The 25,786-nt window shown below is 56.4% G+C and overlaps 2 protein-coding genes across 4 annotated transcripts in view; both read left to right on the forward strand.

Annotated features, from left to right (window-relative positions):
• The first annotated feature begins 52 nt into the window (after nt 1-52).
• On the forward strand, nt 53-4,937 carry LOC126052585 (heme-binding protein 1-like). The gene is made up of 5 exons (XM_049833460.1): nt 53-268; nt 528-613; nt 3,277-3,418; nt 3,561-3,744; nt 3,902-4,937. The coding sequence occupies exons 1-5, from the start codon at nt 118-120 to the stop codon at nt 4,074-4,076; spliced, it is 738 nt and encodes a 245-aa protein (XP_049689417.1). The 5' UTR covers nt 53-117; the 3' UTR covers nt 4,077-4,937.
• PTK7 (protein tyrosine kinase 7 (inactive)) overlaps nt 4,114-25,786 on the forward strand; it is a 40,361-nt gene continuing 18,688 nt past the window's right edge. The window contains exon 1 of one of the 3 annotated variants that reach the window (XM_049833457.1): nt 4,114-4,204. Coding sequence is in view for 1 of the 3 variants with exons in the window: in XM_049833456.1 (XP_049689413.1) it covers nt 7,898-7,928 (31 nt within the window). In the remaining 2 variants the exon portion in view is untranslated. Of the gene's footprint in view, nt 4,205-7,804; nt 7,929-9,720; nt 9,741-25,786 lie in introns of those variants that run through there. The other 2 variants (XM_049833456.1, XM_049833458.1) reach the window with 2 other exon arrangements.

Below are 25,786 nucleotides of genomic sequence, written 5' to 3' on the forward strand. Positions count from 1 at the left end.
CCTAAGGCTTGGCGGGGAGGGAGGGGTGGGGCAGGCGGGGCGGTGGCGTGATGACGCTATGACGCAAGGGCGGCGGGGCGTGGCCCGCCGGTCACTTCCGGGTGTGTGTGTGTGGTGATGGCGCGGATCACGCTGGAGGATTTGGACGGTCTGGGCGAGGAGGCCGCAGCCGGCGGCGACGGCGAGGAGGAGGACGAACAGGAACGGGGCCGGTTGTTCGCGCACTGGGAAGCCGTAGCCAGCACGCACCGAGTGAGCCTGCCCCGGGGTGAGCCTTGAGACGGGCTGGAACGGGGAACGGGGGGATCCGTTACCGGGACAGCCTGGGGGAAGGTGGCTCTGAACCGGGCCGCGGAGGCGGTGAGGCCGGGAGAGGCTTTCCACGGCTGACAGCGGCCTGAGAACCGGCTTCGAAGCCGGTGGCAAGTACCGGGGGTTGGCCGGACCGGGCCCTGGTGCGCCGCGGGATTCCCCTTTGCTCTCCGGACTTGGCAAAACTCGCTTCACCTCTGCTTTTTGCTTTGCAGACATGGTGGGCCCGATCGTCCAGATGACCCAGCACAACCAGGCTCGCGAGCCCGTGCCGTACGTTACCCTCTCGCAGCGTGAGAAGGTGAGGCCTGCTCCTCTCTCCGCGGCCAGGCGAGGCTGGGGTGGGTGGGTGCCGCCATCACCGTCGCCACCGCCAGCCTGGGGAGCGGGAAGAGCGGCTTCCTCGCAGAGAAGGCAGCTGCGAGTCGGCTTGCGCGTTGCCGGCCTTCCAGAGGTTTCTGCAGAAGCGCTGCAGGCCAGGATGGTGACTCTGGATTGGGGCAGCATTCTGCCATTCCTGCGTCGTTTTCTGTGTTGAGTAACGGCAATGCTCAACTCCCCAGCCTTTGCTGTAAAATTGGACTAGTTGTGCTGCTTTCCCTGGTCTCGGGCTTCCAGCTGCCTCCTTTACCAAGGCACTTCTGCTGGGGTGGGCACATCCAAGTGAGCACATTTTCAGTTCAGAGTCTGCTCCCTGCCTTGCTCAAAACACTCTGTCGCATAGCTCAAAGTCCTGCTGGGTTTGTGTTTGTGCTAGTTATGTGGCTACCGGTTGAGCTGGCGATCTCAGCTGGCACAAGATAAGGATGCTTCTGTGGGGAACACGGGGCCTGGCTGGCAGACCTGAGCATGTGGGGGTGTTTGTCACAACTGCCAATCCAAAGGCTGTAGCTTCTGCCTGAAGATCTCCTGTTCCTGCTGGCTAAGTTGCACGCCTCCTCTCATCTCTTGCACAAAAGGGTGCTTCTGCGCTTTGAGAAATAACTGTGAAGAAGCGCTTGTCAGACTGGTTCCTGTGTCTCTGCAGGCTTGGTTGGGCTTGCTACCAAGAAGACATCTGTCCCTTGTCCTCTATATGAGGAGAGCTTAACCAGTTTCTTCTGGGCTGAGGTCCAGCACTCCTGCTGGTAAAAGATGTCTGAGGGTTGTACACCTCTGAACTGGGGCTTCACCACACTCCCTCTTCCCCTGTTCTTCTGGGTCATAGGGACTTCTGTGGGCCCTTCTCTACCTATGCTGGTCCCAGGCAGGAATGGGGCCCCAAGACTTTGTGGGGCCTGAAGATCTTTTGTTGCTCTTGGCATCCCCTCTGCGCCTGAGGAGGATTCTCGGAGTTTGATTCTGGGGCTGGGTGAGGAGATAGAAGCCGCTTCGTGGCATTTGTGCTGAGCGGCCTCCGGAGCTGGGGCCCTTAAGGGCAGGTTTCCCAGGATTGGGCAGGTCAGTAGTTTTTGGTTGCTCCTCCCGAGCTGTCAGTGCTACAAACCCTCATCCTCTCAGAGGCAAGTGAATTGTTATGCCATCTGCAGAGCCTTGCTCTGTCAGTACTCAGTCAAATTCCCTAGCTCACATCTCAGGGACCTGTTGCCACTGGGTCTGTGTGAAGCATCTTCACTCTTCCTCTTGGTCAGGTCTCATCTTCTAGAGTGGTGGTGCTGAACATAATAATCAGTCTGTGGAAGGACCAGACACCACGCCTTGCTGGGCCGATAGGTTTATTTGCAGATGCTGTGGCAGATGAGAATTGCAAATAGCCTAGAGGGACTGGGAGGTTCCTGGCTTGGAAAATGCTCTTGCTCTGCTTTGCTTGGTGGGACAATAGCAGGCATGGCCCCATCTAGAGGGTGAATGCTGGCTGGCCTGCAGTGTTTTGGGGCAGTCTTCTTCCTGGCAGCCCACTGATGCACACGAGCAGCCCGGATGCCTTCCTTCTGCCTTTGGTTTGGCTTTCTGAGTAGAGACCTGATTTGGGTGGAGGCACAGGGAGGCTGCGCTCAGTGTTGAGGCTGGTCACAACTTCCTGCCGCACTCAGTGCCAGCACAGCTGTGGAGCACAGAAGTCTGGAGAAGTGCCCTGAGCTCCGTGGAACAAGGTTGTCTCATGACTGCTTTAATCTGGCTGAAGAACAAGCTGAGAGCGGGAGGAGAGGTGCTGGCTACAACTTCCCTGCCCCTCTTTATGCGGTACCTGTGGTTATAACCATGCCATGAGCTGAACTACGAGCAGAGCCAGATGCAATCTTCCCACTCCCCTTGCCCCCCTTCTGTGTTGGGTTTGTCCAGAAGACTGGGCATCTGTGCTGGAAATAGAGATTCTGACCCATCCCAGAAAGCTGTTCCCTCTGCGCCAGCTGGTTTCGTGTCTCTTCTTCCTCCTGTCAATTCTTGGTATGGGAGAAGAATCTGAGAGGAGTTTTGTTCTGACCTTCACAGCTCTTCTGGGTGCTAGAGCTCTTCTGCCAGACTTTCCCTTCTACTGGGCACGAGGCTTTCTGCTTGTTATCCTCTGTGCACACAGTGCTCCGGGGAAAAGGCACTGCCCTTGAGAATAACGTCAACCTTACTGGAGGCCTTTGGGTGCCTGGAATCAGGAACATCCTTGTGAGTAGGCAGGACAGTGACTGGAGAGGAGCAGAAAGTCCTGTGCCCCCTGCTGAGGATGTGCTGTATTCCTTGTGCATGCCAGGAGCCTCCAAGCCTCCCTGCACCCTGTCCTCTGTCTGTGCTTTTTCTTTCGCTGACTTTTGCCCAGTGCTGTTAAGCGTCCTCATCTGAGGTGCGTGTGATGCCAGTTCCCCTCGCCTTCTCTGGCCTCCCCTGCCAATCACTGACTAGCAGGGGGTCTCATTTTGGCAGGGTCCTGTCTCCCCAGTTCCTGCCTGTCAGTGTTGGTTTTGCCACCCAAGTGCTACGGTGTTGTCGGTGTGCTTGACTCTGACTTGGCTTGTCTGTGGCCTGTTTCAGAGCGAGGAAGCAGCCTACGAGGAGCGGCGGTACCCAGCTGGGAAGTGGGCATGTGTCACCAAGGGGGAGCCCATGTATGAGCAGAGCATCTCCATGAGCTTCATGAAGCTCATGCGCTACATCTGCAAGGAGAACTCTGTAGGTGTGTCCAGGCAGGGGCTGGAGGGGGCTGGCAGGCCGTACAGAGGGAGGGCCCTGCCGCTGTTCATCTGGAGTGGGGAGGAGGGCTGCCGCCACTGACCCAGCCGTCTCAATGTGCCCGCTGCCTTCCTACTTCCTTCCAGGTTGCTATCTGGGCATGACAGTCCCAGTGCTCAACGAAATCCGCCTGACCAAGGAGGGGACCGAGCTGGAGCGTGAAGTTGTAACTGCCTATTATCTCCCGGGAGAGTTCCAGCAAAACCCTCCTGTTCCCATGGACCCCGAAGTCCGCATTACCGAGAGGGCACCGCTCCGGGTTATAACCAGGTGACTCCAGCACCAGTGAGGTGTTTCCTCAGCTCAGCAGGGGTGTATGAACTCCCTGTATGGCTGCCGCGCTTCCTTGGACAGAGGGATGGGAGCCCTGGCTGTGGGAAGGGGGAATGTGCTGGCTGTGTTGCTTATGTTGCTCCCTTTGCTGCAGGGTTTTCTACGGGATGACCACTGAGGAGACGATTCTGCGAGAGATCGCTCTCTTCTGGGAGCTCTTGGGCTCCACAGACAGTGTGCTCCGGGAAACCTACATCGTGGCTGCTTATGAAAATCCCAGCATCCCTCAGCGCCGCAACGAGATCTGGTTCATCTGCCGACCAGAGTGAGTCCCCTCTGTGACCGCAAACCGTCCTGTGACTGGACCTGGTGTAGATGGCAGTTCTGACCCAAAGGAGATGAATGCACATCCTGACCCACCGTTCACCCACAAAATGACAGACCGGGAGACTGCGGGGTGGGTTTGCACTCTGCCCTGCGAGGGCCCAGTCAGGGGAAAACCTGCCTGGTCTGCACTTCACCTGCCCCCGCAGGGGCCGGCTGAGGCTGGAGCTGGCACCGGGGAGAGCCTCTGCAGCAGGCTCCTGGTGGGAAGCACGCTCTGGGGTCTCGTGTAAGGCAGTAACTGTGGGGGCTTGTGCAATGTGCTAGCCTGGCCTGGGCTTCCCTCGGCTCTGAGCTGGGGTTGCAGAGCCGCGCCAGGTACGCTAGTGGGGCTTGTGGTTGGCAGAGTCACAAGCTGATGGTGTCCAGAAGGTAGATGACTGTGTACGAGGTGTGGGGCTCTGGGCTGCTTCCTGTGAGAAAGGCTGCCTGTCCCCAACAGAGCCACTGAAATGCTGCTACAGGGACAGTGGGGTTTGAAGGAGGAAAGGCTCGCCGCAAGCGAGATGTGGATCCTGAACGTTTCCTGCTGGGATGGCTCTCTTTGGACTGTTGGGTGGCTCCCTTGGCTGTCACTCGTCATCCCTCAGCCAGGACTGGGGCGCTGGCAGCCTTTGTCCATCAGTTGTGGGTGCTATTTTGCAGACCTGCTGCAAGCTGAGAGGGACGGGTCCTGACAGCAGCAGCAGCGGCACCACCGTGTGTCGTGTTGTGCATTGATCAGTGAGTTTCACGCCCATGAAAACCGTCACGCTTTCCTGGGGGAAGCTGGCAGTGCCAACAGTAAATAAACCCAGCTCAAACCACTGCAGCTGCAGATCACTGATAACGGGGATGGGGGGTGCCCGGGTTGGCTCGGGAAGAGCCTTGCTCTCTCCCTCTTCAAGATGCTCCAGACTGCAAAGCTGTGGCTAATTAGAGGGCTCTAATGTTTGCCCAGCTTATGGCCTCATGTTCAGCCAGGCACAGACTCTGCTTTGCTGCACAGGCTGCTTCAAACAACTGTGGCCACACTCCCCTGTAGGTGAGGTGGTTTTCTGTTGGATGGGGTCTTCTCTAGCCTCGTTCTTCCCCTGTGCAAAAAGTTGGCTTCTTTGACTCTACTGCACACGGGCGCCTGATTGTGGAGGCTGAGAATTCAAACGTGACAGCACATCATGCTGGTTGGCTGCAGGAACTGGTGTACTTTTGCAGGGATGTGCTTAACTGGCTCAGTGTGGAGGGAATTCTGGGCTGCTTCTGACCCAGTTCCCAAGGAGTTTTCCTCCTGCTGTAACTGGAGGTGTGCTGTGTGCCTCGCCTTCTGCTTCTGCTGCCCAAACTCTGGCTCTGGCCCTTTAGCCCTACGATGCAGCCAGAGCCAGGGGGAAGGCCAGGCCCAGCTCCGTGGTCTCATTGTCGTAGCAGTACAGGTGCCTTCTACTCCATTCTCCAGTCAGATGCTGTTCACTGCCCTGTCCAGGCTGGCTTGTCCTCTGGCAGTGAGGGAGCCTGGCTGCCCAGCCTGTGGCTGTGGGGAGAGCAGAGCCGAGCGTGTTACACCCTCCTCTTCGAGGGAGCAAGGTAGCTTCAGGCAGAGTCTGGGCAAGCACAGCAAGAGCAGACCGTGGTTTCCTGGCTATCTGGTGGTGCAGTTCTGGTCCCTGGGGCACTAAAGGCAGGTGGGGCTGAGGAGGTGCTGTGACAGCCTGCAGCTCTGAGGGCTGATGTGGCAAGCGCTCCTCAGATTAAGAGTGGCGATACTGGGATTAGCAGCGCTGGCTGCTGATCACTTCCCTCCTGGGGAAAGGAGAAGCAAGTCCCTTACGCGAGGCTGGGGTCCGGTAGCTCAGCGTCGGCAAGAGCGCAAAGTCAGCCAGCACGTGTGGGACAGAGACCCTTCCTCTTACTACATGTCAGGTGCTCTGCTTGCCCTGAGCTTGCAAGTGGAAGTAAAACTTGCTTTCTAGAGCTTGCTGAATAGGCTACCGCTTCCTCTGAGGCTGGTTGGTCCCCAACCACAACCAGAACAGCTTTTGGTGAGAGGAAGCGGTGGCTTCTCTATGAGAGAGGACTGGTCTGCGGCTACCGGCAAAGCCGCGCAACCACGCGCCCAGCTGGGGCCGCTCCGTGGTCTCCCAGGCCCTGCTGGAGGTGGTAATGGTGGGGGCTTCTGCTGCAGCTCCAGGCTGGCACTGCCACACAGGGCAGCAGGCGTGCTCCGATCCGGTGCCAACGGGCTTTGCTGAGTCAAGGCTTCGGCGTTCTCCGTGATGGATGCAGCAGCGCTTTCGGGGCGGCTGCGGGGCGGGGGGATCTGATGGTGAGTCTTCCACGCAGTACCAAAAGCAGCCAGAGTTTTGGAGGCTCGACAAACCAGCTGGAAAGCTGGTGTTCAGAGCTGCAGCTGCCAGTGGTGGTGGCGTGGAGCTGCAGCAGGTTGCACGGGAGACCTTTGGCTGGGCACGGAGGCCTCCAGCCCGCGCCATGCGGGTGGCCAGGCCAACTTGCGCTGCTGCGCCTTGAATTTGGGCGACATGGAGGAGCAGCGAAGCAAAGCGACGGCGTTGTGCAGCTGGGGCTGCGTGTCCAGCCCTCTACCTGCATTGGGGTGTGATGCCTCTGGCTCCCCGGTGCCCCTGTGCTTTCACAGGGTCCCTCAACAAACGATACGGCTTCTACCGCCCACCTAATGAACAGCCAGCCCGGGAGGGAAGCTCTTTTATCTCCTCTGTGGCTCCTCACCACCCCACATTGGGGCTTGCTATGACTGGGAACTGGGGATACCCAGGTCCTTCTGCGGTTCCCAGCCGGCTAGCCCTGATACCGAAAAGCCGGTCGAAGAAACTCTCTAAGACTTTTAGAGTTTTAGAAAGTAGGCATTCTTTATTGCAGCGCTGGATGCACGGGGGATAGTTCCATTTAGCATGCATACCACAGCTTTAGCACAAACAGGCTATATAGAATAACTAATTGCACATTAATCAGATTAGTATACATACACATAAAAATGATTATAACTGATCATCATAGTACTGCCTACATCCGATCGTGAGCCATGAAGGATCCATTTGAGTCGAAGGGCTGCTTTTGTGACCACTGACCCATGTGAAGTTCTTGCTGGCTGTCCTTCAAGTCTCGATTCTTGTCCTTTGATCTTGAAGGTTAACGCAGCTTCAATCACACGTGGTCAGTTTCAGCATTGTACAGGAACATCTACTCATCAAAGAACTGCAAAACTTAGGAATAATTACTAGTTAATCGCTTGGCTATACTTTTGTCTATTGTTTCAATCATAGCGTTAGTGTAAGATTTCTAATAATTATTCACCAGATCTCACTTTTACACTCACCTAGCGGCAAACCAGCATCCAGGTCTGGTACAAAATACTAAAACCATCAAAATATTTAGACGTACCAGACAGAATGGAAATACGCCATCACCCCCAGTCCCCCGGTGGGCCAGCCGGGGCTTCTCCTTGGTGCTGGCGAGACAATTAACACCACCACCCCCCCCCCCCCAACCCCCCCCCCCCCCAAAAAAGCCGCCACCGTCGAGCCGGGGGGGGAACGAGCCGGTGGCTGCCCCTCTCCCCCCCCCAGGCCCCGCCCCCCCGCCCGAGACCCCGCCCACCCATCCGAGGCCACGCCCTCTCCTCCAGGCCCCGCCCATTTTCCGGCGCTCGCCCCGCCCACCCCCCGGAAGCCCCTCCCGGCGACGGCGGGGCGGCGGCGGTGGCGGCATGGCCGGTGGACGGGGCGCACGCTGAGCGGAGCGGCGGGGAGGAATGGCGGCGGTGCGGGCGCTTCTGGTGTTGGGTGAGTGAGTGAGGGCCGGGGCCGGGAGCCGAAGAATTTCCCCGTCTTGGGGATGCGGGTCCCGGTGTTCATCCGTGGCGGCGGGGCTTCGCGCTACCGACCACCACCCCCCCACCCTTCCCCTCCCGCCTGGGCTCCGGTGCAACGATGGGGCTCGACCACCCCGGGACGAGCCCGTTGGGGCTCCGGCGTGGAGCAGGGGGGCTGCACAGAGCCCCTTCGCCGTCCTCCCGCCCCCTTGATGCTACGGGAGTCACCGGGACGCCTCGGTCCGGTTCGCCGTTCCCGGTCCGGCTCTCCGGTCCCGGTCCCGTAAGGCCGTCGGGGAAGAGTCGTGCTTAAAAGGAATTCGGATGCAAACGCTCCAGACGTTTTGCCGTCCGGGGAGGAGGATCCCGGTGCCCCCTCTCGCTGGGCTCGGTCCCGTTTCGCAGCCACCGCGGCTGCGGGCTGACGCCGGGGAGGCTGTTTGCGTGCAGCGGGTGGTTTTCCCGTGAAATCACGAGCGGGTCAAAACTCGGGAGAAAAAAAAAAATAATAAAAAAATCCAGTGGGCTCCCACCCGGCAGAAAATCGGGGCTCCCACCCGGCAGAAACCGGTCTCCCACCCCTAGAAACCGGTCTCCCACCCCTAGAAATCAGGCTCCCACCCCTAGAAACCGGTCTCCCACCCGCAAAAATCAGGCTCCCACCCACCGAGTGGGTTTTTGTCCCTTGCTGAGCGCATCCCGATGAGCCATCCCCCCCCATTCCGTACCACCGCGCCGTGCAGGGGATGAGCCAGCCTCCCTGCCTCTTCCCAGCTCTGCCATTCCTCCTCGGTGGTACAGAGGTTTGGGGGGCGGCTGGTTGATTTTTTTTTTTTTTTTTTTTTTTTTTTTTTTTTTTTTTTTTCCCTGGCTGCTGTTTTTCCGACTCCAGCCGCAAGGCCCAAACCCGCCTTCCCTCGCTCTGCTCCATGGTGTTTCTCCCTGCTGGCCTCCTAGCGCCATTTTCCTCGCCTGAGGAACCCCGGGGTTTTGGCCGTGGTGCGAGAGCCACGGGGACGGTGAGCCGATTTCCAGCCTGGCTCTGAAAGGTCCCACGTCTGTCCCGCGCCACGCCGCCTTGTTTCTCGTCCCCTTTCGGTTGGCGACCCCGCGGACAGCCCGGGTCCTGCGCGTCGCCCCCGCGTCGCCGTGCGCGATCGTACGGTTCGTTTTGCAGTTTCTGCTGCGTTATCGAGAGCGATCTTGGCGTAGCACCTGGGGACGATACCGCCTCGGAGGGAAAGGTATTTATAGTGCTGCTGCTGCTGCTCTTCACGTGTCTGGAGCCGCGATTGAGCCCTGCTGCCAGGCTGCAAGTAACGTCCAATTTACAGCCGATAAGCACGAAAAGCAGCACTTATTTCGCTGATTAGGACCGTAATTGCCGTTTGCCTTGGCAGGCTTCTGGGAAGGCTGTTTCTGGAGGAGGAGGAGTGCGTTGCTTTGTTTGGGCTCCCATTTGGAGCCGTGGGGCCCCGTGGACCTGCCGCGGCATTCGCCTACCTGCCAGCGTGCCGCCACCGGCAGCTGGGATGTGCGGGCCTGCCCGTGAGGGTTGTCCACCGCCTTCCCTGCCGGCACGCTCCCCTCTCCGGTTGCTGGAGTTTCTGTGCTTGCTCCAAGCACGTACTCTCCTCCTAGTATCTCTTGCTCAGCAGGACCACGTCCTACAGCACCGGGAGGAACGTGCTGCCGTCCAGCTCACGGGACGCTGTGAAAAAAAAATCTCCTAGACGCCAGCCATGTGGCCAAAACGTAAAGTTTGATGTCTAGGTTTTTAGCGGTAAGTTTTGCGGGTTGCAGGGCAGCGTCTCCCTCTGCCTGCGGATGCTGTTTGGAGAGAGGGCTGGGGAAAACCCCGCGAAGCGTGGGGTATCCGTGGCTGACGTGGGTCCTTTCTTTGCCACGTACGTGTTCCAGGAGTGCTTGGTGCCTGGACTGCTGGTTCCTCTTCCTCCATTTCCGTTGCTTGGCGAAGCTGTGATCTTTCTGGCAATGACGCTGCAGCGTGCCAGATGTGTGCTGGCTTCTGCTGGAACATGTGGTTGAAATGCTAGCGGAGGAAATATTTGCTGAGTCAACTTTTCTCTGAAGCTAAAAAACCCCAAAAGGTCTATTTTCTTCTGGAAGTGCCTCCGTGTCCCGTGTTGAGCTGTACGTTTCCGTATGGCAGTGCTTTTCTTGTGCTCGCTAGCAAGCCTGTTCCTAAAGAATAAAATCTCTGAAAACGGGAACGATCACATAGGAACTGAGAATTTCTCCTGGGTTTAAAGGGGCCATAATAAATTTCCAATAGTACGACTTGGGTGACTTTCGCTCTTTGAGCTAAAGCTGCCATCTGTTTTCCAGCGGCTCCAAGTCCTCTGCAGCCAGACCAAGTACTGCGATAGTTGATCTGAGCGAGCATCCCTTCAGCCGCCAAAAAGCTGTGCTGCTCAGCACATTTCTGGGCTGTTTTGGGGCAAAGCAGTGACAAGCCAATACCATTCTTTTCTTCTGTGATCCCCCTTGAGACTTGGCCGTGCTCAGGCAGTGCTCCGGGCAGGCTGTAACCCCGACGTGGCAGGAGCTTGAAAGGCACAGCGACTCCGTAGTCATGGCTATAGGCACTTCTTCGTCTGCGCAGCGGGTGCTGGACCGCTGAGAGCTGGCACCGACCAGAGGGTTGTCATGTTCTGCATCCTTTAAAGATGTCCTCTGATCTCCTAATTGATCTGGAACGAGACCCGTCTTCGAAAGGCGGCTGGGCAGATGTTTAAACTGCAGCAAGCACCTGCGTTTAGTCGCACGGTGGGTGATGAACGCTCTTGCTCCCGGTCTGCTGAAGCCCTTTTGCTCAAGAGAGGTGGGTGGATGGCGCCGCGCGTCTGCGCGTGGCTCGGATGGATGGGTCTCGCCTTGTTTGGCCAAAGGCTGGTCCATGTTGCATCCAAGCAGACAGGCGTAGAGGGCAGGCTGCGCTTTCCTGGGGCTCCACAGCCTTTGGAGAGAATAGAGGGCAGAAGGGAGGAAAGGGGTGGGAAGAGAAGAGCCTGGCTTTGGGGCAGCGGGCAAGAACTCAAGAGCCAGTCTGGCTGTAAGCGATAAGGCACTTAAAAAAGATCTGAAGGCTGTGAGGCCTGGTTACAGGTATTTACTAGGGGAACTTTACACTAATATTTTTCTTCCCTTCTTTGCAATTCATCTGCTATTTGAGCTGCAAAGATCAAAGCTGTCTTCCAGCAAGCACACGTGGACTTAAGTAAATAGCTGGACCTACACCTCTCTCCAGTGAATAAACACTCTTTCCTCCCTGAACATTTTCAAGCGTAGCTCTCAGGCCTGGAATGCAAAATATTTCACATTAGCAGTGGGTGTTTCCACTGCTTTCAATATTTAGGAACTTGGAACAAATGCTTATTTAGCAGCAGACAGACTTGGGTACAAACGTGCTCTTTGTGAAGGCAGTTGCTGCTGCGGTGTTTGCAGGGAAATTCCCCCGAGACGGGAGGACATGCGATTGTTTGTCCAGACCCCAAGGAAACAGGTCTTGTTCTCCTAACGTGAGTGGGGGTCTCGTGGGCTGGGACAGGCAGCTCTTTGGAAGCCTGGAGGGCGGTGAGGCTGGCAAGATGCTTGGCATATGCACAGGAACATCCTCCTTTAGGAGGATTTAAGTTGCGCAGGCTGTTAACGTTGGGTTTGGAGGGGGTTGCAAAAGTTGTGAAAGAAGTACGGCGGATTTTGCTGTGTGAGAGAGGCAGCTGTATCGATTCACCCCCCCAGGCGAACGCCTTTGGCGTGGCGATACCTCCTGGAGAAGGCTGGTCGTGCCCGAGGTGGGAGAAGGGCGAGCGTAGTGTCTTTTACCTTTATAAGAAATTAACTGTGTCTTGAGGGAGAGGGGGAAGGGAGATGAAGAAATGATGATTTGACAATTGATAACGTGTTGGTTCTTTGGCATCAGCGTGCATTTCGGCATGGCAGAGGTGCTGTGCCGGGTGGCCTGTCTCCGTGTTTCGCTCTTTGCCTGGAGGTTGTTGGGAGGTAGCATCCAAAAGCTGCTTGTAAATACCTTTAGCCTGTTAGACATTACATAGCAGAGTGGGGCTGAAGGGCTGTGCTGTGAATGTAGCATGCCTTCTCTGCCGGCTTGCCTGGAAGAAGCAATCCCACTGCTGGGCATGGAAGAATTTGTCTCAGAGAGACGTGACAGGCAGCAGATAGGGATGCTGCAGGTTTTCACGCTTTTCGTGTGGCTGCCTGCTAGAGCAGGGGCTGTTCCCTGGGCTTTGTCGTGGTTGGGAGGCTCTGCGCATGGTTCACGTCTTGTTCCTGGTGTCCTTGAGAGCTTTCAGCGCTCCAAATACGTTGTGCATCCCTTGCCTTTGAGGGTGGTTCAGAGGGAGTGCGAGTAAGGGGGGGGGACACCCTGGGGTCTTTTAGAAGCTGTTTGCTCATTTCCTAATGCCGAAGCTGTTGAACCACAGCATAAGAAAGCAAGCACATGGCTTTTCGATTCTGGAGAATATGGTCCTGCTCTTCCACCTCCTCCACCCTACCCAACCCTGTCAGGATCTGCCCTGCTGGTTGTGTTGATGAGCTGTCGGCTCTCCGTTTATCTCTTCTCTTCCTTGCCTGTTGCTGGGGGATCTGGTCCAGGGGCTGCTTTCTTCCATTGCTGTTGGGTGCTACGTAGAGGCAGAAGTGTCCCATCCCGTCTCAGGTCACCCCGGCAAATCTCCCTTGCACTGCAATGGGAACTGTTACTATTGCTGTTTGGTTTAGACTGGACAGCTGGTGTCCCTAAACAAAAAAGGGCCGGACGGAAGGATCATCGTGAGGAAGACCATCTTCCTGTGCCTTCTGAACCTACCGCAGTGCAGGCAGCGGGAAGGAGGAGAGGCTTGCAAGGCACGTCTTCACATGGATGGAGGTTGGTTTGGGAACTAGACCAAAGTGTGACGGAACCTTTGCAGGATCAAAGTGTGTCTGTGGTCTCAAAGAGCAGTGGAAGAATAGTTGTCTGGGGTTTCTTCTGGATGTTCTCCCCCATGGGAGACGGGTGCAGGCTGGTCGTAGCGAAGCTCCTGTGGGCTCTTGAGGTTGGAGGCACGTTCGGTGCGTTAAGCCACTGCAGCTCTCTGGGTCCAGTCTGTGGGTCTGGTGCTGCTTGAACTCCGGTTGGATAAAGACCTGTCCAAAGGTTTGTCCGATGTTTCCTCTTGCTTTGGCACATTGCAGCACAGTGAGGATGAACCCGTGTCACCCCATCAAGGCAGGGACTCCATTTCGGGTCATTCCTTTGTTCTGGGGAAATACTTGGCAGCAAGCGCTGTTCTCCTGTGTTTACCTGTGTCTCCTTTTAATCTCTGCAGCCCCTGCCGAGTAGCTGGGGAAGATCTTCAAGCCAAACACAAGTGGTCTTTGTTTCAAAGCATCAATTTGTGTTGGCAGCCAGGTCTGCAGCGCATGTGCTTTTCATTGACTGCTGCTCCAGCTCCGTTCCTCACTCCTGCCAGCTTTTTTTTTTTTTTTTTTTTTTTTTTTTTTAATTTAATACAAAAATGTTTTTCCTGAGCTTAAAAGGCTGAGCCGTACAGTACTTCTAGTCTTAATTTAAGCCTTGCCTTTTTTGGGGAAGCAGTCTCTGTCTGTGCGCGGAACAGTCTGCTTTCCTCTCCTCCGAGAGGTAACTAATACGTGCTGTCTGATCAGCAAAGAGAGAGGTGAGGGGGACTTCAGAGTGGTTTGCAAGCTTCTGAAAGCCTGGTCTGTGTGCCTGGGATGAGGAGTTTTGGCCCAGCTCGGGCTCCCGAGCCTGTTTATCTTAGAGCATTTCGGGAAGGTTGATGGGTAGGTGCTTTTGTTGATGCTGTTACTGCCTGGGGCCGCTCTTTTGATTTGGTCGGCTTTCAAAAATCCATCCTCTCCAATTTTGACCCTCTGAAGTTGTTCTGCGAGGACTTCTCTTCAAAATGCATTTTAATCCTTAAAAGTATAAGGTGACATCCAGGCGAGGCCCGGGCCACTACTTAAAACGTTCCTGTTGACGGTGAACGGATGGATGCTGAGGTGTCAAGGTGCTCCAGAGAGCAGAAATGAAAACTAGCCCGATCCAACCACGGGAGGATTCATACTGGGACTTGCCCAGGGTGGAACGTCGCAGGGACGAGTCCTCGTGAACTCCCTGTCCCCTTGCACGGCGGGCGCGCGCAAATCGCGCGCCTGGAGTTGAGGCACGGCTGTTTGTAACCAATGATTCCTCGCGCGAGATGGAGCTTGCCGGTGGGATACCGATGGCCTGTCAAATTAAGCTCTGATTTGAATGGAGCGGGGAAAGAAGTTTGGCGTTTGTGGACTGGGGTGCGCACAGGGTCCCTGAGGGCACGTGAGTCGAATTCACCGCTGTCAGATGGTCTGGACCGCCGTGAGGTTGGGGTGGCTGGGCTCGGTGTTCGTATTGCGCAGGGTAATGAATGAGGAAAACGGATACGAGCAGACTCCTGTTTGGAAAGTGGGGTGACACGTTTGATTTTGGGGGAATGAACCCTCCCGCTCTGGAAAACGAGGTGCTGCAGGCTGGGAGAAAGCGATGACGCACGCAGGGTCGCTGACGGTGCTGGGAGCTGGTGCGGGAAGGGGCTGGGGTTTAAGTGAGGGAGTATTAAAAGTCGACTTGTATTTCAGCCCCTGGCTGACATCCGTTCGGTTCCTAGATGACTTCTATCCTGGAGGACAGGAGCATCCGTGAGCGCTGTGCATTCAGACCTCAGTGCTAACGACAAATACTTGTTTTCAGGGTAGCTCTAAGGTGACAGGCTTTAGAACTTTTTCCTCTCCTGCGACGCTGTGGTGAGATGAGGTTTGTCCCAGCACGAGGGGTTTTACGCCTGGGTGCAGCTCAGGCTGCCCTGAAAAGCAGCCAAGAGAGTGCCCTGCCGCTGTCGATACAACGGCGGCAAGTCGGCTCCGTCCTCCATCACCCCAAATCAGAGGGCTCTGGCTGCCTCGTGCCACGGTTCTGGGGACAAACCCCGCTCTGGCTGCAGAGGGGAGGCTTATATGCCTCTGGGCAGCTCCGTGCGGGGTTGTCCTTGCTGTCAAACGTGATGCTGGCACAAGATAGGCACGGTATTGCTTAAGACCAGCTATAAACTCCCTCCTCGTTACGGTTGCTTGTTGGTCTCTTCAAGAGCACAAAGGAAGCCTTTGATTCCAAAACATACAGCGACTCTTCGAATGGTTAAAGGCAGGACAAGCTGCGGCTTGCAAGTGCCTTTATTGCTCTCCGCACAGTGTGCTTTGGTGTGTGTCCTGGCTCCGCTGGGAGCCGCGTCGCTTGCGTGGCACGGGGTTGCGGCACGATGCTGGCAGTGCTGTGTCGGTGGGAAGCTTTCGTGGGAGGAAAGGTGATGGGTTTTGTCTTTCCCAGCAAAGATGAGATCAGAAAAGATAAAACCAGGCAGTCTTGTAGGGTGCCACGCACAAGGCAGCGCGTCCAGCTCTCCTGAACCATCCATGGGAGCGTAGGTGGGTTTGTGCTGCTGAGGACGAGTCGTTTAGTTGCCTCTCCGCAGCTTCCCTGGAGAGGGGCCAACACCGAAAGCCTCCTCCAGCAGTTGAAGAATTATGCGAATCGTCTCGGACCAAAGAAGACGGACCTTCCTGCAAGTTGCTCGGTGTTCTTTGTTCCTCTCCCTCCGTACTGCCTGCCGTGAACGCTGGGAGCCTGGGAGAAAATCTGAGAGCAACCGGCAGGCGCTATGGGAGCGGCTGGATCCTGGGCTGAGCCTCCTTCGGTAGCAGCGAGATGGCTGGATGTCGGCCATGTGTTTGTCTTGAGACCACCTTTTCCTCCAGCCAGGTTTGAAGAGGTGTTCATCCACCATATTCCAAGCGAAAAGCTCGGCTACGAAGGCAACGGGTGTGATTTTTCTCCGCCGAGTTAGCTCCTGGTGGCTGTCCCTGCGTGTTGCGGGTGCTTGCAGCCTTCAGGTGTGTAAGTGGAGGGTCACCTTGCTGGGGTCTCCCCTGCCACGGCAGCATTGACCCTTCTGCCCCGGTCCTGCCTCTGTCTTGCTGCCTTCTTGTTCTGGCCCAGGTGCTGCTGTTCCTTTTCCAGCTGTGCCCCCCGTCTCCCCTCTTCGTGGTTCCTCTTCTGCATCCAGCCCCCCTCGTGGCATGCCGTGCATCCCCTTCTCGGACTTTGCCGTTGCTCAGTTTCTCTCCTGTGCCTGGCTGTGAGCGCTGCTGTTTTGCCAGGTGTGGCTTGTGGCTTCCTCATCCCAGTTTTTGAGATTGGTCTCGTCTCCTTGAACCAGACGCCCAGTTCACAACGGTGGCGAGAAATCAGAGCAGAGCTGGGGCAGGGCTGCTGAGATGTTCAGGGGGTTCTCGGAAATCGGGGACTTTTGATAAGAATTCTTCTACTCAGCTAAGGCAAAGTCTTAAAACCACGTGGCCTGAAGCAGAAACTGTTAATCTGAACAGTTACCGTTTTGTTTGCTGGGATTTGGTCCTGCCTCTCCTCGGCTGGAGATGCTCTCCTGCCTGGCTCCCGTGCAAAGACGTGCCATGGGTTTGATGGAGCAATCCATTTTACCTGGATTTCTGAGCGGCCACAGTGAGCAGCCAGGGACCTGCAGATATCTCAGCGCAACTTTTTACCCTCCGGGACCTGGTTGTTGGGTGTCTGTTGCCACTGTTTGTCCTTCCTTGGCATTTGGTTGCTTAGGATGTCCTGGTGCTCTTCCCACTGGTGGGTTAGGGACTGTCCAGTAAGAACTGTTTGTCCTCCAGATACATTGGGAATCAGCTATCCTGCAGCTGTCTCTGTGAGTCTGTTGCACCCGAGCTTTTCTTTAGTTTGTCACTGGGGCTTTGCATTAGATCTGTCTGTAGCAAGCATTCTGCCTAGTTATCGATTTGTAGAAGTATTCCAGAAAGTGCTCTGCTTGCATATTCTTCCCACTCAGTGTCTTTTCTCCATTTTTAGCTGAGAGGTAATGTAGCAATGTCTCATAGAGCAGCTACCTTTTAATTAATATTGCATGAGCAGAGGAAATATTAGCTTCTCTGTCTACTTGCCTATTTTTGTGGCTTTTAATATAGATTCGTAAATTGCTCTAATGAAAATAAACAAGGAGCTGTTCCTTTCTGTGCCCTCTTTGCTTTCAGAGGTGATACTGCAGGTCCAGTCTCCCCCGTGATGTTTTCCCCCAGGAGGCAGGTCCTGGGCTGTAGGTGGACAGCAGTGCTGCCCTGCACAACCAGCAACGGTGATTGTGAAATGGAGCTGGTCTTCAGCTTTCCAGCCATGAAAAGAGAAGGAGCTGGATGAAATCTGCAGACCTGTAGGGCACAGCTGGGGACAGAGATGGGGAGCTGTGGATGATGCTTTGTAGCCAGGAGGAAGGCAGCGTCACGTAGACTGAAAACGGATGCGCAACGCACAGCAGACAGTATTAACTGGTGTCCCCGAAATGCTCGTGAGGGGTGACACAGAAATGATACGAACCCAGAGAGAAGCCCTGGGCAACCGCTCCCTCCTCTGCAAGCTTCAGATGCAGGCAGAGGTCAAAACCCAACGGCACAGAGCCCATATAAATAGGAGAGGCACCAACGCAGCTAGTTGGTGGAGTGAGGCCTTTTTCAGGCGTCTCCTCAATGCCTTTTGGCAGCTCCACTTGTCTCTGGCACTGCTGGATGCATGGTGTAATTTTTAGCTTACAGCACCGTGGTGGCTGCTAGGAAAAAAGCCGGTGTGTTTTGTTGGGAGTGCCTTTCCTTGGGAGCTTCTTCCCTTCCTATGGGAGGGGAGCAAACAGGTCAAACCTGCAATAAAACCAAGTGGCAAAGCAGGATGCTCCAGAGGCTCACTCACCTCGAGCCGGACTCCTTGTGCCATGGGGAATACGGCTGCCGGATTGCCCCCAGTGTAAGTGGTGTATGGGGCATCCTCCAGCCTCTGTGCCATCCCTCGATCCTGGGAATGCCGAGCGGCTGGATGCGTGCTCGTGGGTGGCCCGTGCGGAGTCAGCCGCGTGCCCGGGTGTACAACCGAATCGCTAGAGCAGTTGTCCCGGCGTGGGTGTCGCTTTCAAGATGACGGCCGGTGGATGAACCATTTCTCCCATGAGCTATAAGCTGTCTGGAGAGCTTGGCCAGCTGGATCTTCGTGGCAAATCCATCTGAGCCTCTACAGGCAGATAACTAAGGGAAACTTAGCTGTAAATACACCGCCATGACCTGGAGAGAGATTTAAAATATTTATCCCAGAGCAGGGCTTGGGAGATAAATAAGCTCCCTGTCTGCTTCCTTGCGTGCAAGGCTCGGGAGCGCAGCTGTCCCTTTGTCCCCAGCTCTCGAGAGTCCTCCTTGGGGCTGGAGGGTTGTTTATGGGAGGTCTTGAAGTCCCTATAGATAGTGTAAACATATAGCTGCCAGCAAAACGGCGAGGGGGACGCCAAGGGTGTCCGCGTGCTGGTGTAGACGTGAGTTGTCGTCTGCGACCTCTCTCCCCCCCGTTGCCCCCCGCCAGCTGCTGCCCCTGCTCTGCTGCTCTCGGGGCGTTTGTGGAGCTTGCTGGTGACCCACGTCTGGTTTGGGGTCTGCCGGGTAAGGTTGTAACCCTCCCACCTGGCCCCCTCAGAAAGCAAGATCTTCAAGACGTCCTGACCAAGCACATCCAAGAGCCGGCGCAGGTTTGGGTGGTACTGGGGAGGTTTTTCTCCTTCCAGTGGGTTTGGTGGCAGCATGCAGAGAAGCAGGATGAAGTGGTTGGCTTCTCTTGGAGTCCTCGTGTGTGTGTGCTTCTTCTCTTTGCACTGCTTCCCTTGCCCTGGCCTCCTCCTCTCCCCCGCACCTCCCTCTTTTGTCTCTGCAGCCTGAGTTTCCATTCTCTGGGCTGGCTGGGGCTCCTGTTTGCTGAAGGGAAGCACCAGGCAGCTTTATGGAGCTTGTTCTGGTTTTTTTCCCATCGTCTGCTGGAACGGTGTTTTCGGCTGGAACAGGAAAAACGTGAAGCCCTGGCCAGGGGCTCCCTCTGCACGCACACAGCACCGGTGTGGAGAAATCCCTCTTGGCTGGGCTTGGGATGGCAGGAGTAACGTCAGCCTTCAACCCTCGGCTTGAGCGAAGGGGCGTGAGGATGTCCTGGCGAGGTGTGATGCCTGGAGGTGCTGGCCCCCAACTACCAGGGGATGAGTTCTCAGCCACACCGACCTTGCGGGTGAAGCAACGCAGCCTCATCCCTGCGGGATCTCGCCTCCGGCCCCAGGGCAAGGAGCGTCGAGTCCCGCCAGCCAGCTCTGTCGCAGCTTTTCCCTGCTGGGCAGGACCTACCTGGCTGTTCGACACCGCCTGGGCTCTCCTCTACTACCAGAGGGGTTTTGCTTGGTAAGGACCTTTTTTGCGTTCTCACGCGCTCCTTGCTTAAATTGTGAGCGAAGCGTCGTCCTTCGAGACCGTCGCGCAGGGAGCGCGCGGCTCATCCCGGCTCTGCTTGGCACCCGTCGGCCGCGTTTCTTTTCGTGGGAGAAAAGTGCCGTACCTTTTGCTGTGCCAGCCGGAGAGTTCGGCCTCCGGATCAGCTGTGTCTCCAGCCGGCCGTGTGCTGCCAGTAGCACGTCAGCTATAAATCAGTGTTTCTGAGGAAGCCAGGGAATCGCTCAAGGGCTCTGAGCAAGCCTGGGAGAGTCGGTTGGCAGGACCTGTGGGTGCAGCAAGTCTGTCGCTTGGTGCTGAGTCACCCTTGAAGCATTTGTGTTTCTCGCTGGGGCTTGGCAACGCAGCTGGCGATGTCTGCTCCGGAGCCTTTGGCTGACGCGCCATTAAAGATGGTTTAATTGAGCCAGCAGGATTCCCAGCTCCTGCACTGGGCTTGTGGCTTCCCCGTCTCACTTGTTCCTTCTGTCTCTGTTTATCTGCCACCAAGATATTGTCCTGGCCTTCCCGGGGGTCCCATGACCACCCCTGCCTGTGCTGCTCAGCGAGCAGGCAGGGGTCCAGCTGCCCGACCAAAGCAAGCTTTCTTCTCCACTAGCCAGTGGCCGTGGTGCATAAAGTTGCCAACATGTGCCTGTGCCTTGAGCTTTTGGGCAGAAGAAGCTGCGGTCTGGCTGCTAACTCTGCCCTATCCCCCTCCCAGCTGCACCACCCCAGCGCTGTCTTCGTGGCCTGGGCTGGTTCTTTGTCTGGGTTTGGGGGCTCAGGAGGGCTACCTGGGCTTCTTTGAGGGGCGTGGGACCACCCGGTCGCCTCGGTGGCCCAACAGAACGGCATCCTTGCCCTGGGACCAGGCGTGTCGTCCCCTCCCGGAGATGCCCGTTTGCGGAGCGTGGCTCAGAGTGGTGTCGACCTGCTCCTGCGGGGCCAAGGCCAGTTGTTCTGGTTCAGCAGCCCAAGCTGTTGCGGGAAACCAAGGAGCTTGGGCTACCGCTGGGGCTACCCCGGCTTGCTCCCGTTTTTCTCTGTTTGAGCAAGGCTGCTAAGATGTCAGGACAGACCGTGGGGCAAAGGCACAGCTAGCCGTTGAGCCCAAACACATCTTCCATACCTTAAGTAAGGCTGCTAGCGAATCCCTCGGCTTCGGAGACAAAATTGCGCAGCGTGGTGGCTGTCCCACCAGCCCAAGTAAGTCTGCTCGCGCGGTGGGAAATGCCCTGGACCTCGCTCCCCACCGCCACCCTGTCCCTGTCCGCAAAGGTTTTTCATGTCCTGTTGCTTTGGGGTGGTTCTTCTGTTACCCTGCTGCTTTGAGCCCGCAGGAAAACAGGGTCTCTGCTTGCTGCCGGTGCGAGGATGGAGGCAGGGAGCTGTGGAGGATAGAGGCTGCGGAGCCTTTATGGCATTTATGAAACTCGGCTTGGGACGGTCTTGGAAGAAGCAAGCCTGAGGGGTGTGTGGCTGGGGAGGGGGCTGGGATTCACAGGATCTGTGCTGGGGAAGCAGGATGGGCACCATGAGGCACAGAGGTGGGAAAAAGCCCCAAACTCGCTTGAACCGAGCGGGCGAGCGACATGCCGGCAGCCGTCGGGAGTCTGCAGCTGGGTGCCTGGGCTCACTGTCCTTGTGCTGAAGCTTTTTTCTCAGTTATACTGGTCTTTTCTCCTGTGGCACAGGTGTGAGGCGTTCCTGCCCGCTTTGGGACTGGGGCTACGCGCGATGGAAGCTGCAGGCGTCTCCCCGCTGTGTGTGGCAGGGAGCTCTTCCCATGGCCGGCTGCATCCCAGCGCGTTACTGCGAGCTCTGCCCCAGCGTTTGCTCCGGCAGTTGATTTACAGCGTTCAAACCCCAGTGGCTCTGTTCAGATTTCTTGCGATAATTGCTCAGAAATTGGGCTTAGCCGTTCCCAGGTATGGGATCCTGGGCAGGGAGGGAAATCCCCCACAGCTTGCAGCCTCTCTGAACAGGTCTGGGGAGGCTAATGGGAATTGTGCTAAATGGTCGCAGCTTTTCTTTTTTTTAATTCTAAAGCTTGGTTTGAAGGGCAGAGTTGGCTTATCGATGGTTGCTCGGAGCCTGTGTTTAAAAGCACCCGTCCGGGCAGAGGGCAGTGGAGAGGGGTGCTGTGGGGCACCAGGGGCGAGCTCAGGCTGCGGTCCCATTGCAGAGCACTTGTCGCTCACTGGTAGACCAGCAGCCAAGAAGTTTCCAAACCTGGGCTTGCATCTGCCATACGTCGTAGGGCTCCTGGTGGGGTCCATGAGGGTGGTCAGGGTCTGGGCAGATGTCATCTTGCATTGGCACGCAGGGATGGAGGCGAGGAAAGAGTGGACCAGCTCTGCTGTTTCCATTTGGGATCCAAGCGAAAAAGGCAACTACTGTGGGATGAGCAGATGCCCTCAGCTGTTACAGGGTGGGAATGCCTCTGTGCCTACTTGCATCCTGGGTTGCTTCTCCTCTGGATCAGTAAATCCCACCTGGAAGGTTAGATATGCGGGTGCTTTGCATTTGAAACTTTGCTCATGGATGCAAATGGCCGTGCTACAGGTTAATTTGACGTAGCCTTCCGTGGAGCATGCGGAGAAGAACTAGGTGCGTGGCCTGCGTGGTGGTGTGATAACTGGTGTGAAGTGGTGCTGTGCAAGCATCGCGTCTCCTGCAAGTCCAGAGCAAACCACCGCAAAAGGGAGAGAGGCTCAGTGGTCGTCCGAGCAGACCCGCACTCGGAGCAGGGCTGTTGGATCCAGGTGTGTGGTAGAACTGTAGGGTGTTTTCCCAAGTCCCTCGTCGTCTTGATCCACGCCAGTACGACCGTGCTGTGTTTATCCCAGGCCTGGAGCTCCTAAGTGCTGGTGCAGTTCCTCACGGCTCGTGAAGCCAAGGCCACTCGAGCGGAGCATTTCTTGGAAATGCTGCTTTGTACCCATCCGTTTGTGCTGGGGTCTCAAATAGGAGCGATGTTTTTTCCTGGGTGCAGAGTGAGCTTTTGTTTTTCACTTTAACTGGAATGGGAAACGACGTAGTTTTAAAAGGCTTGTATGATGGGTGCCCAAAGGCTTTCCAGATGTTGGGCTTGATCAGACCAAGCCTGCCGTGTTCAGAGCTCCTTGCCTGCATCAAACCATTTCCATCTGGCCTGGTGGGAGAGAGTGGTTTATTGCAACTCTACCCGTCTGAGAGGCTTTCTCAACTGGAACCTCTCGCACAGAGGAACTTGCTGGCTGGAAATCATTTGGAGATGCAAATCTCTCTGGGTGTTTGGCTTGGCTGCTGTTTCCGAGGTATCTGCTAAGCAGTGGAATAGAGCTGTGTGTGGAGCAGGCGTGCTCCGAGCAGCCGCTTTATGTGGCTGTAGGGACCGACCGGCAAGGCAGGGGGGGTTGCTCGTGTTATTAAGCATTCATGATTTTTCCTTGACTGCTTCTACAGCTTCAGCTGGTGCAAATGAGCCTGCTGGCTCTGTATTTGTGACCAGGAGGGGAGGAAAAGCTGACCCATGTGTTGTTCCCAGTCCTGGCATGCCAAAAATCTGCTTTTATAGGAGCATGTTCGTAATGAACTGTGCCAGTAAACACATGGCTTGCTCGAGCGGTGAATGGGAGGTCTGCATGGGGCCCCGTGCTCACCGAGAGCCTCGCGAGGACAAAGAGCAGATGCTGGCGTGCGTTCCTTGCTCCGTGGCAGCCTGCATCCTCCGGGCTGCAGCAGATGGGGAGCGGGAGGTGGGATCAAGGTACTGAGCGCTTTGCCTGGTCCGGTGAGGGCAGAGAGGGCAGGACGAGAGGCCAGGCGAGTGGTTTTACTGCGTGCCGCTCTTTGCGGTTCCCCTGGCCTGGGGAGGGCTGGCTTTGCTTCTCCGCAGATGGGGCTGTTTGCTGCAGAGGCTGGGTTGGAAGGAGCCTGGGTGCTGCAGGCAGGGGAAGGAGTGCTGCTGACAGCTTGGGGTGATGGCTGGGGATGGGGAAGGGAGAGAAAAGGAGGGATGCGTGGAGTCCATTGGGGCCCAGATGTCGTAGGGACAACGGGGCTGTGCCTGGCTTGCAGCAGAAAGGAAGGGCTGTCGGGTGAGAGTTGCAGTCCCGAGCATCAGCAGCGCTTCGCTGTCTAGGACCTTGCTCCCTTTTAGGAACTGCTGCCAAGCTGCTGGCGAGGAGCGCGCAGCCAGCACACGAGGAGTTAAAGCTGCGCGCGGTGAGCGGAGCCTTGTTCTCACAGGGGGCTCAACGCTTCTGGACCAGCAAGCTCGGGATGCTCCAGCCCGGTGATTTGATGGCCCAGCCTCCAGAAGCAAGCTGGGGCTTGAACCCAGAGCGTGCTGCTCTTTGATCCAAGAGTGGCTAAAAGCAAAGTCCCAGCACTGGACTTGGCAACAGAAGGAATTGCTGCCAGCAGACAATGATGTTTAATAAATTGCTCCTAAAGACGAGACCTGTTTGATAATTCTTTCTGGGAATGTGTTATTGAAACCTGTGAGAGTCCAGGACCCTAAACCCTAACGCAGTCCCCGCTGTGCCTTTCGTGGCCTTGGGTTGGAGCACAGGTCAGGGTCTTTTCCAAAAACATGCCTATGGTTGCCTTTGACACCAGACTTCTGCTGTGGCCCAATTGTCTTTCCCAGAGAACGTGGCGATAAACCAGCCCCATGTTTGGGGCTGTCCGTGTCCATCCCACGTTGAGAACCTCTGGGACGTGGGACCTGAGCGTGAGCTTCTCGGTCCCTTCTGCTGAGGTTTGATGCTCTTTTCCTTCGAGGGGGGGGGGGGGGTCCTTTCTTGTAGTCCTTAACTCTGCCCCTGGGCTTGCAGTGAGGCAAGTGGTCTTCGTAGCTGTGGCCTGGGTTGTTGGTTTTGCGTGGGGTTAGCAGCAGCTAAGCGTGCTGCTGAGGGATGCGACGGCAGCTTCAAAGCAATGCGCCGCCTGTGCCTTTCTTGCCTTGTTACAGGTCTGTGGAGCTGGGAGCAAGTGCTGCAGAGCGACGCGAGTCCAGAATGCCTTAGCTCATCCAAACCTTCCTTTTCCCTTGGTGATTCCTCACTGAAGAGGAATAGCCTGGGTTGACTGCAGAGGCTTCTTTTCCTCAACGTTCTGAGCAACGGCAGCGGCAGAAGCAGAAAGTTCATAGCGTGGGTGTGGTGGGGTAGTGGTACATCAGCTACGGATTCCCACGTGGCAAAAAGCTATCGCTGCCACCTTGCTTTGCTGAGGTTTGTTAATTAGCTGACACATCCAGAGTTGGCCGCGTGGTGGAAAGTGGTGAAAGCGTCTCTTAATCCTGCTCTTTCAGTCTGGCGTTTTTGCTAACTAGTTAAAGAAAATGGACAAGGAACAAATGTTTAGCAGCGCGTTACCAAGCTCTCTTGTCTGGTTAGGTGCTGAGCTGGGGGTGTAAATACCTCCAGCTCCCACCTCAGGGCTGAGACTTGCTGGTTATGCATCCCCAGGGAGCACTGGCTCCACAGTGGAGCTGGGACAACTGGGAGCTCCCTTGCTCTGGCATGGGAGCATTTGAGGTCCTTTCTGCTCTGAGAGGCCAGAACAGACGCTGGCCAGCCAAGTCCTCTGCCAGAAGAACTCCTTGGGGGAGCTGGCTGTGCCGGTTTTTTGCAGCTAGCTCCCTCCATTGCATCCTGGTACCCGCGGGTCTTTGTTTTCTTTCTTTCCTGGAAGCCAGCTCTCCCCCTCCACAGCTGGGGCAGATCTGAGGCCTCCTGCTGGCAGAGGAGGAGGAGGATGGTTCCTCTCTGGGGAGGAAGGATGCAGTTTGGGTCCTCTGGGCTTTGCTGCTCTGGGCACTGCAGATGAGTTGCAGCTCCCCTAATCTGCTGTTCCAGATGCAGAACATTAAAAGAGCTGGCTTGCACATCTGGCTGAGCTGACCCAGGGTGAACTTTGCTAAGTGTCCGTGGAAGCAAGTCTGCAGAATAACGCTCCCGGGGCCTGGCTGGAGAGTGGGGCCGGACTACAAGCTGCAGAAGCCCCACAGCGCTGGGCTTGCTTTCCAAACCAGAAAACCTTAAACTTGCACAAAGCCCTCTTCCCAAATCCCGTTCCCGTGCTTTTAGTTCCTTGTTTGGTTGCAAGCATCTTTGGTATTACTCATCCTTGCATCAGCTGTGGTGTCTGAAGAGGTTGGTTACCTAGGTTCTTTTGGGTACGAAGTGACACGGATCCTTTCCTTTTCCCTTTCCGTCCTCTATCCAGAGCTCTTTTAGCTCGGTGAGGAGGTGCCCAGGAGCTGGGCCGTGGGCAAGCCTGGCGGTGGGTGGCTCGGGGTTGAGGGGGGAGCGTGGATTTCCCATGGGACTGGGGACACGGAGCCGCTGCAGCGGGCTTCCAGCTTTGCTGGCACCCCGGCCGTGCCAAACGCCTGCCAAGGCTAGCCGTCGCCTGGTGAGGTCTGTG

This window comes from Accipiter gentilis, chromosome 30, assembly GCF_929443795.1.
Source record: "Accipiter gentilis chromosome 30, bAccGen1.1, whole genome shotgun sequence".
Taxonomy (NCBI): domain Eukaryota; kingdom Metazoa; phylum Chordata; class Aves; order Accipitriformes; family Accipitridae; genus Astur; species Astur gentilis.